The sequence below is a fragment of the Quercus robur genome, chromosome 4 (genome assembly GCF_932294415.1).
Source record: "Quercus robur chromosome 4, dhQueRobu3.1, whole genome shotgun sequence".
Taxonomy (NCBI): domain Eukaryota; kingdom Viridiplantae; phylum Streptophyta; class Magnoliopsida; order Fagales; family Fagaceae; genus Quercus; species Quercus robur.
In genome coordinates this window covers 19,054,165-19,070,826 of record NC_065537.1, presented here as the reverse complement: position 1 = coordinate 19,070,826, position 16,662 = coordinate 19,054,165, and the positions used below count along the sequence as shown (strand labels likewise).

Genomic DNA, 16,662 nt, shown 5'->3' with positions numbered 1-16,662 from the left:
ATGAACACCACCAGAACCACCACTGGGTAACTAAGGCCTAGCCTTTCGAATCCACTCTCTACAAATGATATTGTTTGGGCCCATTCACGTGCGAACCCAACTCTACTGCAGTTCGTCGCGGAACATGACCCTACAATTGGCGCCGTCTGTGGGGAAGGCTTGCGCGTTAGCTCGAGCGGTGGTGAAGTTGAGCTTCTGTCGAACAAGGGTCTATGAGGGTGCCTTTATCACCGGCGACACATTGTTGCTATTCCAACATAAGTTCCCACTAGGGGCTACGTTTCACGGTGTCAATGACATGGGCAAGTCTAGGGGCTTCAAACATCAGGCTAGCTTCCCCCACCTTGTTCGAGGAGCCAAACCTTCGGAAGATAAATAAATAAAGAAAAATACAAGTTTTGGACAGAACCAAGGCCTTGTATGGTCCTCGGACCCAAGCCTCTGGGGAAACCAACTACTTACAAAGACAATACAAGTTTTGGACAGAACCAAGGCCTTGTATGGTCCTCGGACCCAAGCCTCTGGGGAAACCAACTACTTACAAAGACAATACAAGTTTTGGACAGAACCAAGGCCTTGTATGGTCCTCGGACCCAAGCCTCTGGGGAAACCAACTACTTAAAAAGGCAATACAAGTTTTGGACAGAACCAAGGCCTTGTATGGTCCTCGGACCCAAGCCTCTGGGGAAACCAACTACTTAAAAAGGCAATACAAGTTTTGGACAGAACCAAGGCCTTGTATGGTCCTCGGACCCAAGCCTCTGGGGAAACCAACTACTTACAAAGACAATACAAGTTTTGGACAGAACCAAGGCCTTGTATGGTCCTCGGACCCAAGCCTCTGGGGAAACCAACTACTTACAAAGACAATACAAGTTTTGGACAGAACCAAGGCCTTGTATGGTCCTCGGACCCAAGCTTCTGGGGAAACCAACTACTTAAAAAGGCAATACAAGTTTTGGACAGAACCAAGGCCTTGTATGGTCCTCGGACCCAAGCCTCTGGGGAAACCAACTACTTACAAAGACAATACAAGTTTTGGACAGAACCAAGGCCTTGTATGGTCCTCGGACCCAAGCCTCTGGGGAAACCAACTACTTAAAAAGGCAATACAAGTTTTGGACAGAACCAAGGCCTTGTATGGTCCTCGGACCCAAGCCTCTGGGGAAACCAACTACTTACAATGACAATACAAGTTTTGGACAGAACCAAGGCCTTGTATGGTCCTCGGACCCAAGCCTCTGGGGAAACCAACTACTTAAAAAGGCAATACAAGTTTTGGACAGAACCAAGGCCTTGTATGGTCCTCAGACCCAAGCCTCTGGGGAAACCAACTACTTAAAAAGAGAACACAAGTTTTGGACAGAACCAAGGCCTTGTATGGTCCTCAGACCCAAGCCTCTGGGGAAACCAACTACTTAAAAGGAAAAACTACGTTACATGGATTCTCTAGTTTGCCCTCGGATCCTCAACACTAAAGGGACCAGTACGGAATGGAGTAACGTGTTTACAAAAGCATAATCGAAGTCATGCAATGCTCGGTCACTCCCTCGGATGAATTATTTAGAATTTGTCGTTCTCAGACAGTATTCTCGCGCTTATTACAGAACGTTCAACCGTTATCTCGGTTAGTTTCCTAAGTTTAACTTACTATGAGTTATTATTATTATGCCTGATAGTGTCGGTAAATTAGAATTAGTTGGATTGTGTTTCAAGAGTTCTTGCTTTGTATACCGCCGAGGAGAAACACACACATGGAGCACACTCATTCACAAAGTAGTGTTGTCAAAGGAACAGTATTCAAAACAAGTAAAGAAATTTCCATTTTTTTTTACTAAAACAAAGAAATAGTACAGCGTACAATGAAAAGCTGGAATCAGTTTGTGTCAAAGCTCACTACATAACCAAAAAGAAAGGAAGATACAAGAGAATAAGATAAAGCCGAGGAAACAGATCAGAGGAGAGGTTGGCTACAGCTCCAAGACCTTGTTCTTCCTCAATGCTTTCACATGCCCACAACTCAAATAGCAAAAGAGACCCAACTTGAGCCTAACACCGCTGAAGGAAAGGTGCAGGGAGTTGGAAGTTGAGGGGCTTTCTCTAAATATTTGCCCGCCACAAGGCAGAGGCGCTGATGGCGGAGAATCTTTCTTCTGACACATCAAAATTCTGGCATGAACAAAACCTGCTTCGGATTTTGACTAAAAGAGGGAGAGACATCCTTTCCCCTCGATCGAAATGGAGTATTCTCTTGAACTTATGCTTCCTGTGCCTATACCTCACTATTTCAAGTCTCATGAGGGCACGGCGCTTCCGTGGCGGAGAGAGTTCCTTCTTCCCAACCCTCGTCTCAAACATGTTATGCTAAGGGAGGACAGCACTGAGTATAGGAGCTGTGATTTGGGAGAAAACTAAAGAATTGGTGCGAAGGTGAAGTAACTTTCTCTCCTATTTATTTAAAGAGAAAAGGTGGTGGCATTTAATTCACGCAGCGTCCCATGGAACGCTACAGACAAGATGGCTTAGGCTCAATCTCCAACGCCACCTGCAACCAGGGGATTAAAGGAGTCTCTGGAAGGTGCACCTCGAACATTGGGACGCCAAAAGTACTACGTAACCAAAAACTACATAAATACCCTTTAAGTTGTGGGCCAAGTGAATTCGCGGCCCAGGCCTGTTCTGCATGGGGGCCCAGGGGCAATGGCCCACGCCGAGGAATAACCATTGCCGAGGACAACTTCCTGCTCGGCACCTCGTGAAATACCTGAGGAAAGGGAGAAACTGAACTCAAAAAGTTTTGGACAGAACCTAGGGCTTGCATGGTCCTCGGACTCAAGCCTATGGGGAAACCAAGTACTGAGAAAAACCTAAGTTTTGGACAGAACCTAGGGCTTGCATGGTCCTCGGACTCAAGCCTATGGGGAAACCAAGTACTGAGAAAAAATCTAAGTTTTAGACAGAACCCAGGCGTTACTAAGTCCTCGGACTCAAGCCTTTTGGGAAACCGACTACTCGAATGGGGAAGGTTCTCGGCTCAAATACTGTAAAAGGTTAAAGCCAGTGTGTTAAGAAGATGGCGAAACGACCCAACTTTCATTAACCTAAGGAAACTGTCCATTTGGCGAGTGACATGTCCTCGGATAGTTACTTCCTACACCGTATCGAGTACTTAGTCCTTATCTTGGCTAATTTTAAGGTGAGTTTCGTTCCTCACTGGTCGGCTTTGCTATGTTAAATAATTTTATTAAAGTTATGGTGACACCTTTTTATTAGCAAACATTTTAGCCTTAGTTATCATTGATTCAAATGCTATATTACGGTGCCGAGCAGCGTTTGTAAACTTGTAAAAACATAAAAACATAACATGCGAAATAAGGTAACAGCAACTTTTATTAATGTGAAAAATTATTACAACGTACAAAGAAGGGCTTAAACAAGCCTATACAAAAGATGAACTGCCAAAGCAACAATAGCATCCGCAATACAGATAAGTAAACAGTCAGGTGTCTTTTAAACTCGCCTTCAAAGTCTCTCCAATCTCTGCCTCAGTACTGCTCATATCAGGAGAAGAACCTTCTTTAGAAAAAGATGAAGGAGAAGGAAGAAGAATTGGAACACATGGAAGCACTTCAGCAAGCTCTTGTCATCAAGGAGCGCAAAGGAAGAAGAAGATGGAGGACATGAGCAGAAGATGGAGGAGATGAATGAGGAAGATTGAGGACATGAGTAAAAGAAGGAGGAGCAAAAGAGGGAAAAGGAAAAGCACCAGGATGGATCTGGTGGTGGAAAGAAGAAGAAAGAGAGGCAGAAGGAGGCGCTAGTGAACGAAGAGAGGAAGAAGCAGGGGCACTTAGTCCCTGCCCCAGTCCTGACTCCTAACACACTGGTGCCATGTTAGATATGCTCATGACAGAGCGGAGGGTGGTGATAATGGATGTCTTTGACTCGGTCACACCGAAAGTGAGATGTGATGAGTCCCTGCTTCGGATTTTGGTTAAAAGGAAGAGGAGACGAATCTTGAGTCTCCGTCATCCTTGCCCTGACCGAGCCATCTCGAGCTTTATTGGGACATGGTGTTTTTGGGAGTGAAGTGGCTTATTCATGGCTGACTACTGTGGTGAACTTTCTATCGAATAAGGTATAACCAGAGAGAAGAGGTGGACTCTGGGAGGAATCTGAGGGACTCAGGTATGAGAAAGTAAGCTTTTGTCTTCTCTCTTTATATAGGGGACGAGGAAAAGAGAGCATAATACGTTCAGATCTCCAAGGAAATCTGCAAACATGAATGCGTCCGTTTAGTTCCCCCACGCCATCAAAAACCGTTGAATCTGGGAGGCCTCGTAAAGGGAAGACATTAAAGGCGCGCTTCAGATAACCAAACGGCATAAACGCATCGTGCGCAAATCAAGGGAAACGTCTTGTAGGCCGGTACATTCCCTAGGCAGGTGAAAAGTCGCCAGCACCAGTCAAGGGATGAATTAAATGAGCCATAATAAAGGCTCGGTATTACCAAAACCCCCCTCTCCAACCATGATGTCGGACAACAGGGTTTTGAGGGGCTATTGTGGGGTCCAATAATTGATGGGCCAGGCCCACTTGCTGATGGAGAGCTCAAAGGCCTAAGCCGAAAAAGGTCATGGCCCGAGCTCAAGAATAGTAAGGCCCAATTGGCCCGGAGAAGCAGTCGAGGACAGTGCAGTCCTCGGCTGACCCAAAGATCCACCAAGAACAGGGGCAAAATGGTAAAGGGACATGCTTGAAGGGAAATCTAAAATATCTAGGAAAGGCTGCCTTTACCATCTTCCCCATACATATCTCTGCGCCTAACAGAGCCTTATCCATTAACTTTATTAACCACTCCCAACAACTTTGGGTTGGGATTGACAAGACAAGTATCAGTCTTGGAAATGTCGACCCTACACGTGGACGAAGGAAAATGAGTGCAGACTAGTATAAAAGAAAAAATAAGTAATATAGAGGGGGGGCTGGGACGACTGCCCAAAGAAAAAAGGCTCCCAATCTACCTCCAGAAGAAAGGCCCCAAGGGTGAAAACGCTTAAATCACCTATGAACACCACCAGAACCACCACTGGGTAACTAAGGCCTAGCCTTTCGAATCCACTCTCTACAAATGATATTGTTTGGGCCCATTCACGTGCGAACCCAACTCTACTGCGGTTCGTCGCGGAACGTGACCCTATAGTGTTTTAAGGGGAACTTATTGTGGTAATTTTGTGGTTTGGATGTGGGCATAGAGGCAAAGATTTGGCACAAGCAACAATGGTGGTGGTATTTTAGGATTTTTTTTTTGGACAAAATTTAGTTACAAAATTAGTTATAGCCTAAAGTTACAACCTTACTTAATATCTTTGATTGGAGGTGATTTTTGACAAATCCACCATTGAATTACATCTTTCGCTTATATCCTCCATGCTTGCAAAATTTATAGAAAATTAAAGATCAATAGCTATGTTATCAATAAATTGTTTTAATTACAAGTTTTTGTAGTTTAAAATTACGCATAAAACATAAGCTTATAGATCATATAGTGAATAATATCTAATTGACACAAAATTTGACATTTGTATTAAGAGCATAAAGAACACGCAATTCAATGGTTAAATTTTCAAAATATGTAGTAATGTTTTTTATTGAGTAAGGTTGTAGCGTTAGGCTACAACCAATTTTGTAATTAAATTTTGTCCATTTTTTTTAGTGGGTCCAATAAGAAACATAAATTATACAAAAGTTAAAACAAAAGAAAACTTGAATATATCGACATTACAAAAAAGAAAAGCAAATAAATGAAGTTTTACAATTGCCTTTTATGAGATTTTATATTTTGAAATCATTGCATGATAAATTTATTAGCAAATCCTATGAGGTATGTTCTTTTTAAATTTGGTGAGATCTAAATGGGTCTCTTTTTTTTTTTTTTCTTTTTGAGGTTTAAGATCAACAAATTTCTACTTTTGTATGTGTGTGTTTAAAAATGTCAAGATGTTATTAAAAGGATCATATTCAAACTTATTTCAGCTAGGTATAAATAAAAAAAAAAAAAAAATCAATCCTACCTTAGCAAAAGATCAAGATCCAATGTCTCTTCTTCTCAATAGACCCACTTTACCAATGTCACAAGTATCTTCACACCTAAGCCAAGAAAGGACCTCCCTTAGGTTGTTTAATCGAGAGCTTCTAGTTCTCTCGATATGGCTAGATTGTCTTTCCTAGTTAGGTGATTTAACCACACACTAGGGTCAAAGTTAGGAAATAAGAGTGTAACGAATGACCAATCGGGAAAAAGGTTTGGTGAGGAGGTAGACCAAAAAGCAGGGTTTCAAACCTAGCTCATACCAAGAGAAAGATTCCAAACAAGTACAAAGAAGACAGTGAAAGAAGTGTATTTCAAACTAGCATGCACAAAGTGAAGAGCGGAAAATGTGCTTTGTACCTCATATTGTATATATTACCAACTCAAGGGGTTCATTTTAACCCCTTGGACAAAATATGTTTTTAATAAAAGCAAAAATAAAAAATAAAACATTTTTCAAAGTTGCTATCGTGCTAATATGAATGAAGTTTAAATGAACTTTTATATATATATATATATATATATAGAAGTTTTTAGGAACTTAATGTTGTTTTTAAGCTTGCATGTAATATTTAAGGGATCACAGTTAGACTTATTTGGAAGGTCTACATTAATAATAAAGACAACTTCAGGTACTAAAGTATTAGAAAATAAACTTTAATTAAAGACCAAATTGTTAATAACCCCAAAACTAAAAGAGCCAAAATATAATTTACCATTATTATTTATTTCATAGTCTCTATATTTTTTTTCAAGCAAAAGTTCCTGAAAACCACTTATGCTTAAATTAAAAAGTGCTATTCTCACATTTAAATAATCGATAGTTTATTTAAATGTGACTTAAGGGTTTTATCTAGAGATCTGGGAATATCCTACCAATGAAACAAGTGTTCATCTCTTTACCTATTGTCAATTACTCTGTTAGTACAAATTGTTTGGTCTATGATTTAGCGGACAGTGGCCACTTAGGATATCATCTCTTAATATTCAAAGCTCAAGTTAGTGAGTTAAAATTATGTTGAATACATACAAAGATTTTCTATCCAACAAGCAGTGGAATCAAACTTTGTACTATATGCTGCTACATGTTATGTATTGATTTGAATAGCTAATAACATGAGCCAAGGGGTGGAGCCTTTAGATCCAACATTGTTAGCTAAAAACATCAACTTTTATTATAACAACAATAGGGTGGCATGAGAAACCGCATTGGTGAAAAAGATAAGGCAACTAGGCAAGAGTGTTCCTCACTAATATTACTTTATCTTCTACTAATAACAACTTTTCACCTCGCAGTTATGAAATATTTTTACACAATAACGCATATGTGTGCTCCAATATTTTGACATGAGCGGTGGTTGTGTAATCATATATGAAAGCGAGAGTTCAACTAAGACAACCAAGTATTGGCTTGCATGCATTTTTAGTGTTTGTATCCTTGCATGTACCAGCACTTGGTTTCAGCACGTAAGCAAACTATATCTAGTGTGTGAAAAACTGTCTACTATTTTCTTTGAATTTTATTTTCTTACCTATCTGCTAAGTGCTAATACCAACAGGAAATTATTATTATTATTTTTTTTAAAAGCAAAAGGGTATAAGGAAAATTGAATGACTTTGCAACTAATAGTCTAATACACTTAAGTCTAGTTAATATAACTTTTGAACAAGCTTACCGGTATCACTCTAGAGTCTAAATAAGAGTCATAAAGATCCTAAGGTACAGTTAGTTAATCGTTCATCTTGTCTTTCTCAAAAAAAAAAATAAAAAAATAAAAATGTCGTTCATCTTGTATTACATATATATATATATATATCCCTTTCATCCTCTCCTCCTCTCTTTTATTTATGTTTCGAAACGGCATGGCCTAAGATAAAACAAAGGTCATATATAGGAACAAATACATCATAATAATAAGATATTAACATGATTAATCTATAATAAATTTGAAAAAACCATTAAAAAAAAAAAAGTTGTAAGAAACACTCATTCAAAAAATGACAGAAAAATGAAATAGTACTAGTTAAGAAATAATAAAAATGAAATACTGTGAAATTAGTGTTAATTACTAACGTCATATACATGCTCAAGATAAGCAAACGACAAATACATCAGAATTGATATTAACATGATTAATCTAATAATTTGAAAAGATCAATAAAAAAATGTTGCATGTAAATCATTCAGAAATTGACCCAAAGAATGAAATAGCACTAACAAAGAAATGATAAAAATGAAATATTGTGAAATTAGTGTTTTGTTACTTTCTATTAAAAAAAAGTTAATCTAGATTGGAGAAGCTCCATCTCTTGCCCAACGATGTCTTAGATGTTGCTCTTCTAGATATTCTCCTTCTTTGAAATGCAGCAAATGACATAATTATCCTGCAATAACAACAACAATAAAAACATTTAGGGAGACGTTAACCCATATTGAAAATTTTACATAGTGTTTTTTTTTTTTTTTTAATTTGGACCTCATTTTTTTTTTTTTTGTTGAGAAAACCGCCCTGAAGGCAAAACTTTATTCAAGGAGACTAAAGGAATTACAAAGCATCATAAACAACTAGAGGAGCTATATCTTCGGGAATGGTGTCAAACTAGACCTGTAGCTCACAGCCGGACTTAGAACGTCTAGGTAGATGATGGGCAACTTGATTGCCTGATCTTTTAACATGATTGAAAGAACTAAAGTGAAAGTCCCTAACTAACACAAGAATATTCTCAATGACATGACCATACTCGGGGTTGCTAACATCTTCCATACAAATGGCTTTAATAAGAACCTCTGCATCACCATCGAAGATACAGTCCAGTGCAGAAATTTCTTTTGCAAACTCCAAAGCCCTTCGACAACCTAAGGCTTCAACCGTAGCTGCAGATAAAGGGATTGGGACTCGTTGAGACAAAGCAGCTCTGACTGAACCCAAAAAGTTTCGGACCACAATGCCAAAACCTGCAGAATCCAATTCCTTGAAAAGTGCTGCATCAAAATTAATTTTTTCAAGAGGCCGAATAGGGGGAGTCCAACGCACTGGACTATTTCTGGGCATAGTAGATCGGGCTTGAGGGACTTGGGCATCTAGGAAGTCCGAGAACAGGTCCTTCGCTTTGTCTCTGATCTGATGCAGCTCCACCCCCTGCTCTTTAAGTCTGACAGAGTTCCTATTATGCCAGATCAACCAGAAAACCAATGCTAACAAGTCCGTATTAATCCGATCCCTCATGGAAAATAGTGGACCCAGCAAAGCATCAAAACCATGAAATTTATACCGAAACAACTTCATCAGCATGTCATCATCCTTCCATATAACCAACAGAGAGCTACAGTAACATAGTGCGTGAATTGTGTCCTCATTTTCACTTTGACAGCCAGAGCAGGTAGAAAAAGAAATCATCGTACGCCTCCACAGATTACACAAGGTAGGTAAAGCATTATGCGATGCCTGCCAAAGAAAATGTTTAACTCGATGAGGGACTTGAAGCTTCCAAATACCAGTCCACAAAGCATGGTTTTTGTCCTGCGATGAACAACTAGGTTGCAGATTCCTAGCCACTCTTACTACTAGTCTATAGGCACTACAAGTTGTATAACTACCATTCGCATGAGCAGAGTCAGAAATTTTGGTTTGGGGGGCCAAGTTGTGATGTTAATATATTTGTTAATCAAGACAAACCTCTACACACATATATAAAAATTAATTTACTAAGAGAATTTATCATCTTCTAAATTTTAATGAGCATACAAAAGTCATATATTTCTTCTATTAGACATGTACAAAAATTTATCATTTTTTATATAGTTTAATTTGTTAAACCTCTTAAATTATATGATTTTAATGTAATTTCTCTTTCTTTTAAGAGCAACATTGAAATGACTCAAAATTTGGGGGGTCAACTTCAGTTTTTACATGTTACATTTTTTTAAATGTAAATAATATAAATACTATAAAATAATTTTTTTAAACTTTGGGGGGGACCTTGGCCCCCCACCCTTGTGTGTGGCTCCGCCACTAACCATTCGTGGATGGGAGCCATACCAACTTGTCTGGGATAATACGGTCACTTAGAGGAATCCCCAAAATCAGATTAGCCTCATGAGGAAGAAATTCATGCCTTATTAAATCTACTTTCCACGAGTGGGAGTCAGTATCAATGAAAGAGCCCACTGTTGATGTCGGACGGAGAACAACAGATGGGGAGATAACTCTCGCAGCAGGTAGAGAGAGAATCCATTTAGCTTCTTTAATCTGGACAGAACAACCATTGCCCATTCTCCAAACTGCTCCCACATCGATAACATGACGAGATTAAAGAATGCTTTTCCAAGCATATGAGCCTTATTTAATGAGGCACACTCCATAATGGAACAATTCGGGAAAAACTTAGCTTTGAACACTATAAAATAGAGAATTCTCACAAGTCTGAAGCTGCCAAACCTGCTTCGCTAAGAGGGAATCATTGAAGATGGTTAAATCACGAAAACCCAAAACTCCTTCATTCTTGGGACGACACATCTTCTCCCAACTCACCTAATGGATTTTCTGCTGCTCCCCTCTGTAATCCCACCAAAATTTTCTAATTAGAGACTCAATTTCTTTAATCAAACCTTTTGGGAGCTTGAAGCAAGACATGGCGTAAGTGGGAATTGCTTGAACCACCGCCTTAATAAGAATCTCCCAACCAGCTTGGGAGAGGAGCTTCTTCTTCCAACCTTTTAGTTTTTTCCATATTCTCTCTTTTATGAGGCTAAATGATCTTTTCTTCCCCCTGCCTACCAGTGATGGGAGGCCTAAGTAATGCTCATATCGATGGGACACCGGAGCACCTAAAAAGACAGAGATGGCATTCTGAAGAGTGTAAGGGGTGTTTGAGCTGAAGAAAATACTAGTTTTCCCTCTATTTATGCTCTGCCTAGAGGCTTGTTCATATATAAACAACAAGGATTGAATTTGGACACACTCAGCTATAGTAGCTCTACAAAATACCAAACTATCATCCACGAATAGGAGGTGAGACACCCAAGGGCCAGCAGCACATAAAGAGACCCCCTTAATATTTTCATTCTCTTTAGCCTTCTTAAATAAGTCATGTAATCCTTCGGTGACCATTAAAAACAAATAAGGCAAGAGGGGATCACCTTGGCGAAGCCCTCGAGATGGGGTGATGAGACTGTGGGGCTGCCCATTGAGCAAGATTGAGTACGTAACAGATCTGACGCGAGCCGAAACCAGATTCACCCATTTTTGACAGAAACCCATTTTTAACATGATCTACTCCAAGAACACCTACACCACCTGAATTGGGTTTAATTAATTTTCTTTCCTAATGGCCGCAGCATTTCCACGTGTCCTACAGAGAGTGGCTAGAATTTTATTAATTACACACCAGGTCAGTTGTAGCTGTACACGTGACGAGGGTTTTAGTTGAGTTAGTGAGGTGGGACTGTGGTAGTTAAGTGGTTATGGTTCAAGAAACTTTTTTTTTTTTTTTTTGGAGAAAGTGAAGAAACTTTGTTCAGGCATTTTCTCAAACATGGTGGAGGCATCAATGTTAAGGGAGGCTAGGATTGATGTTAAACAATGTTTCAGATCTGAGATGGTAAACGATGTTTACAACCGACGATGCGCCGGCCTCTTCCGAAGGCAGTGAGGGCTACGACACCGATGATGCTGGGCCGACGTTTGTTTGGGGCACGAACATAAGCGACGTGTTTGATTATGATCCTGACTTGTACACCAAGATGGTTAGGTACCCACTCGAAGTGCTGGCGATTTTCGACATTGTTTTGATGAACATGGTGGGACAAATTAACCCCTTGTTTGAAAACCACATTCAAACTCGGATTTTCAATCCCAAGAGCTCCACTTCAATGAGAAATCTTAACCCATCTGGTTAGTTTCTCTTTTTGCTTCTTATACAATTTTTTAAACCCATTTTTGGCTTTTGGGATATTTGTACTGATTTGGGTTGTGTTAGATGTTGAGAGGATGGTATCTCTAAAGGGTATGATTATTCGAAGTAGCCTGATAATTCCCGAGATTAGAGAAGCAATATTTAGATGTCTTTTGTGTAATTACTAATCAGATCCTGTTGTTATGAATAGAGGTAATTTCATTTGGGGTGTTGTGATGATTATTGGTTTAATTTGTGTCAAAGTAATTGTTTTTGTTAAAATGAATGTATTTAGTAGTTATTGACTATTGAGTTTTGTCAGGGCAAATAACTGAACCGAAGATATGCTTGAAGGAAGAGTGTCAAGCTATGGACTCCATGACACTGGTTCACAACTGATGCAGGTAATTCATAGCTTGTAGATTGTAAGAATATTGTAATAAACTCTTGCTGGTAACAAGTTTTCACTGATGCTGGTAACAAGTTTTCACTGATTTTATCTTCTACGGATGTCTGTAGTTCATAGAAGATTCTTTATCAACAAGTTATTTTTATGTATTTTAATTTTTGTTGGGAAGGGATATTTGATGTTCATTGAAGACTCCATTTTTATTGTTGCTTGCTGTCAATAGAGCTAGCATATATGAAAGGAAGCTGTACAGAATCTGATATCATTTGAGGTGTTTAATTGGTTTGTCCATCTCTTGGGAATTCAGGTCAAAAAATTTGTTGTGAAACAAACGCACCTTTGTACTTGCTGTCCTATACATCCGTTTTTGCTGAATAATTCTGAAGTTCTTCCACCAAAAAGAAAGGTACATCAGGCTGAGGGCCTGAGCCCATCTCTGTCTTAATGAATGTTCTAGTTAATTTGGGGTGAAAAAATCTGGTTTCAGAATCTGGCTTCAATAATTTATGAATGATGTGGGTAGGTTTTGGTTGTGTGTAAATTAAAGTTGGGTAGGAAAAATTAAGGTTGTTATTGATGAGGGTATATACATAGGAGATTGATGTTGAACTTCATCTATTTTAGGTTCAGCAATCAGCGTGGTGTGAAGTTTTTTTTGGGTGATTGGGGGTTTACAATTTGGTTGGGTCATACAATTGGCAGTGGATCTTGGTCAATCTTGAATGGTAGGGTGAGTCATTAATTTGAGGGTGGGTAGTGGCTTATTAATGATAAGGCCAGGGTTTACAATTCTGTTTGGGATGCTGATTGGTTAATTCATGAAATTGGCGTATTGGGTCTTGCTTAGTCTTAGGGTAGATGTCTTAATAATGGTGGAGCTTTGCTCAAAGTGTGTAAACATAACACTGGGTGTGAACTATACCACAAGAGATTGAGGGCTTGGTGAAGTAGCAGGGGCCACTAGAAAGAAGAGTAAGAACTTTATATACAAATGATATTTGAAGGGAGACCTGCTAGTTAAAGTCCTATTCACATGATTTTTTTATTTATTAAAGGATGATATTATATTATGTTCTCCTGTTTTGTTTCACTATAATGTTCAAGAGTGACTCAATAACTTTTTAGCCTTTGTAATCAATGTTAAGCTGAAGTTGGATTTGTGGAAGGTCCTGTATCGAGGACAGAAATCATCTCTTTTTTCTGTGCTCTTTTAATTAATTAAAGGAAATGGAAAATCTCTGACCCCAAATTCAACTGGCTGGATTTAGTTGATTGGAGTGTAATTCACCTAAAAGGGAAGAGCTTAACAGCTGTACTTTGTAAATTAGCTTAAGAAACTATATACTGAAGACCAGTTTATTAATAGTCATAATGAAAGATGTTAAGGATTTTCAATATTTAAATTTTGAATCGTGTGCTGTGTTGTTCTGTAAATGGAGGATGAATGTTTCCCTAGTTTGTAAGGGTGTTTGATCTTGTTTGATAGTGTGTTGCAAGGTGGGGATTTAGAGTTGTGTTTTTTAAATTAGATGGATAGTCTGACTTTAGGTTAAGGATGGGTTTTGTTTAGCTACATTTAGCATTTGGTGTTTTAGGCTTTGATGTACTACAGCTCTACATTTTTGCAGGTGTTGTACTTTGTTTGATGCAATTAGCTGTTAAGTGTTGTATCGGTGTTTGTATCCTATTCTTTGTTATTGAGATGACTGATTCTTTCCAAAAAAAAAAAAAAATGTTTAGCTGATGGAATTATTATCTAGATATTCACATCACATTCCTTATACTCAATAAGTGGGAAGAGTAAATTGAAGGTTAATTCTTAGAGTAAAGAAAAGCATTTATAAGTTATTGTTCTCCATCACAAGCTGTATTGTTGGATGGGAAAAGCTTGGTAGGAGTATCATTTTTATTTTCTATATTTTCATTCAAAAAAAGAGTATCATTTTATTTTAATTTGAACTGTCTTCTTTCCCATGAATTAAATATTAGAACTCGATCTAATGTCTTGTACATTCTCATCTTCTCTGTAGGTTGTTATTGTTTTAGTTTATAATCCCTTAGGATTTGATGTAGTAGTACGAATTCTTCTGAGTGCTTCTATTCTTAGTCTTCCTTGTAATTGAACTTTTTACTTAATATATTTTTTTGTCAAGTGTAAGTGTTGACCATCAAGTGTAATAGTGAAAGTGTTGACCATCTTTTCCTTCATTGCCCGGTTGCTTCGGAGCTATGGGATATGGTTTTTGGTTTATTTGGAGTTAGTTGGGTCATGCCTTTGTCTGTTTTTGGGCTCTTTGCTTGCTGGCAAGGTCGTTTTGGTCACCATCGTAATGGAGATATCTGGAAGGTCGTTCCTCTTTGTTTGATGTGGTGTATTTGGAAGGAGAGAAATAGTAGGTGTTTTGAAGACATTGAGCGTTCCATGCCTGATCTCAAGCTTCTTTTTCTCCGATCCTTATTTGACTGGTTCTCTGTGTGGAGAAACCAGCCTTTTTCTACTATTTTGGATTTACTTGACTCTTGTAATTTTCGTTTTTAATTTGTTCACCCCTGTATACTTCCTGTGTACTTGGGTGTCTCTCTTATTTTGATATCAATGAATCCTTATTACTTATCAAAAAAAATATTTTTTTGTCAATGCTTTATACCCGGCACTTATTATCATGTTCCAAAATAATTTAATTATCATATTGTTTAGATTTTGCTTAATCCTTTGTTTGTCTAATTGTAATTATATATATACATGCAAGTTGCTTTTCCTGAATTTAGTGATCATTTATTCATTCTGATTTTTGGACCTTACTAATACTAGTCCCTGCCATTTAGAACACCGTGAATAGTGAATATATAGCATTGCTTTTAATAAATTTGACCAAAATTCATTTCAGATCTCTAAATTTACTTTTGAAAGTCCTCAAAGTTTCAAATTTATTCAATTTAAGGTATTGCTTTAGTGTCCGTCATGTAATTGCCGTTAAGTGAAAATCTATAGAAATGCAAGACTTAATGGCAATTTTCTAAAGGAAGATCTTTAATTGAATAAACTTTAAACTTAAAGGAGTTCTTCCTCCTATGAGGGCCCATATGTGATTGAACTGAAAGGAGTTCTAGTAGTTCAAAGTCCAACTAAGACACCAAAGTAATTGCTTGCAAAGAAAATTTAGGACCACAATTTTTTTTGTTACTAATCTAATGTGGTAGATTATGATTATTTGAAGAACAAATAATGAGTTTATGTAAAAGCCATAGGTAGCCACACTTAATTGGCCACTTCAGAATTGTAATAAAAAAAAAAAAAAAAAAAATTAAGAGGTAATTCTTTTTGACACATATGATATGTATCTACCAAGTCTGTGTATTAATTTTTTGGATGTGGGTATTAATTGTATAGTGCATGTGACTGAAAGACTAGGGGCAACTGGTTATAGTTGAAGAAACTTTGTTTAGGCATTCTTTCAAACATGGCAAAAAAGTTAAGTAAGGCTCACATTTGATATAAACAATGTTTCGGTTCCTGATCAATTTAGGTAAAATATTATGTTGTTAAACAAAAGCACATGAATTTTTGCACTTTTGTGTCCTTGCTATTCACATGATCTTTTTTTTTATTTATTGTAGGATGATATTCTCTAGTTCTGTTTGACTATAATATTCAAGAGTGAGTCAATGACTCGATAGCTTCTTCAAGCTATAGGAATTATTATCTCATAGATATTCATGTTCCTAACTGGGAAAAGTAAACTGTAGGTTGATTCAATATAGAGTCAAAAAAACATTTTTAAGTTACTGTCCTCCATCACTGCATATTACAGCCATAATATCTTGTTCTCATAGTCAATACCACCTCGACATTGTATCATTCACAACTCAGATTCTTATTTGGGGGGTTGGGAGGAGAGGAGGGGAGGGAAAGGGGGATTTGGGGGATAAATGTTGAAATAGTGGAAGCTCTAATACTAGATTGTTTAACCGAACACGTGATTAGGAGCACAAAATTCCGAACACATGATATTATTTTACAAAGCTTTTCGCCGGATAACCGTATATCCTCATAAATCTGAATTCTATACCAACACCAATTCTCCACATCATCCTCGCTAATATAACTTTCCTAGCTTTAAGAATACTTTGCCAAGTGTAGGAACCCGAAGATATCTTGGCATCAAATAATGTACTTCTAGTGAAGTATTTGCTTGAAAAACTCTATAAAATAGAGAATTATGGTCGGTCAAGAGATGTTAAACCTGTTTCGCAAGCATCGCCTCAC

The 16,662-nt window shown here is 38.0% G+C and overlaps 3 protein-coding genes across 19 annotated transcripts in view; 2 read left to right on the top strand and 1 right to left on the bottom strand.

The window, feature by feature from the left end:
* The window catches only part of LOC126720768 (receptor-like protein 33), a 322,024-nt gene that overhangs the window by 58,805 nt on the left and 246,557 nt on the right, over positions 1–16,662 (top strand). The window lies entirely within an intron of this gene.
* The window catches only part of LOC126720773 (serine/arginine-rich splicing factor SR45-like), a 185,922-nt gene that overhangs the window by 126,854 nt on the left and 42,406 nt on the right, over positions 1–16,662 (bottom strand). The gene's annotated exons all lie outside the window — the stretch shown is intronic.
* Positions 11,340–14,986, top strand: LOC126720774 (DNA replication licensing factor MCM4-like). Of its 4 annotated transcripts, none has more exons than XR_007653676.1 (3): positions 11,340–11,985; positions 12,309–12,390; positions 12,703–14,986. XR_007653676.1 is itself a non-coding variant. In XM_050423588.1 (2 exons), the coding sequence occupies exons 1-2, from the start codon at positions 11,700–11,702 to the stop codon at positions 12,172–12,174; spliced, it is 390 nt and encodes a 129-aa protein (XP_050279545.1). In that variant the 5' UTR covers positions 11,377–11,699; the 3' UTR covers positions 12,175–12,600. The 4 variants fall into 4 exon arrangements, 2 of the variants coding, with proteins under 2 accessions (XP_050279545.1, XP_050279546.1); XR_007653675.1 differs by lacking the exon at positions 11,340–11,985 and adding an exon at positions 11,992–12,199; XM_050423588.1 differs by lacking the exon at positions 12,703–14,986 and having other exon boundaries at positions 11,377–11,985; positions 12,071–12,600.

Excerpts from the sequence above, each read along its gene's own strand:
- LOC126720774 (XM_050423588.1), top strand. The coding sequence starts at position 11,700 with ATGTTTACAACCGACGATGCGCCGGCCTCTTCCGAAGGCAGTGAGGGC. Across the intron at positions 11,986-12,070 it reads GAGAAATCTTAACCCATCTG|ATGTTGAGAGGATGGTATCT; the intron begins GTTAGTTTCTCT and ends GGGTTGTGTTAG.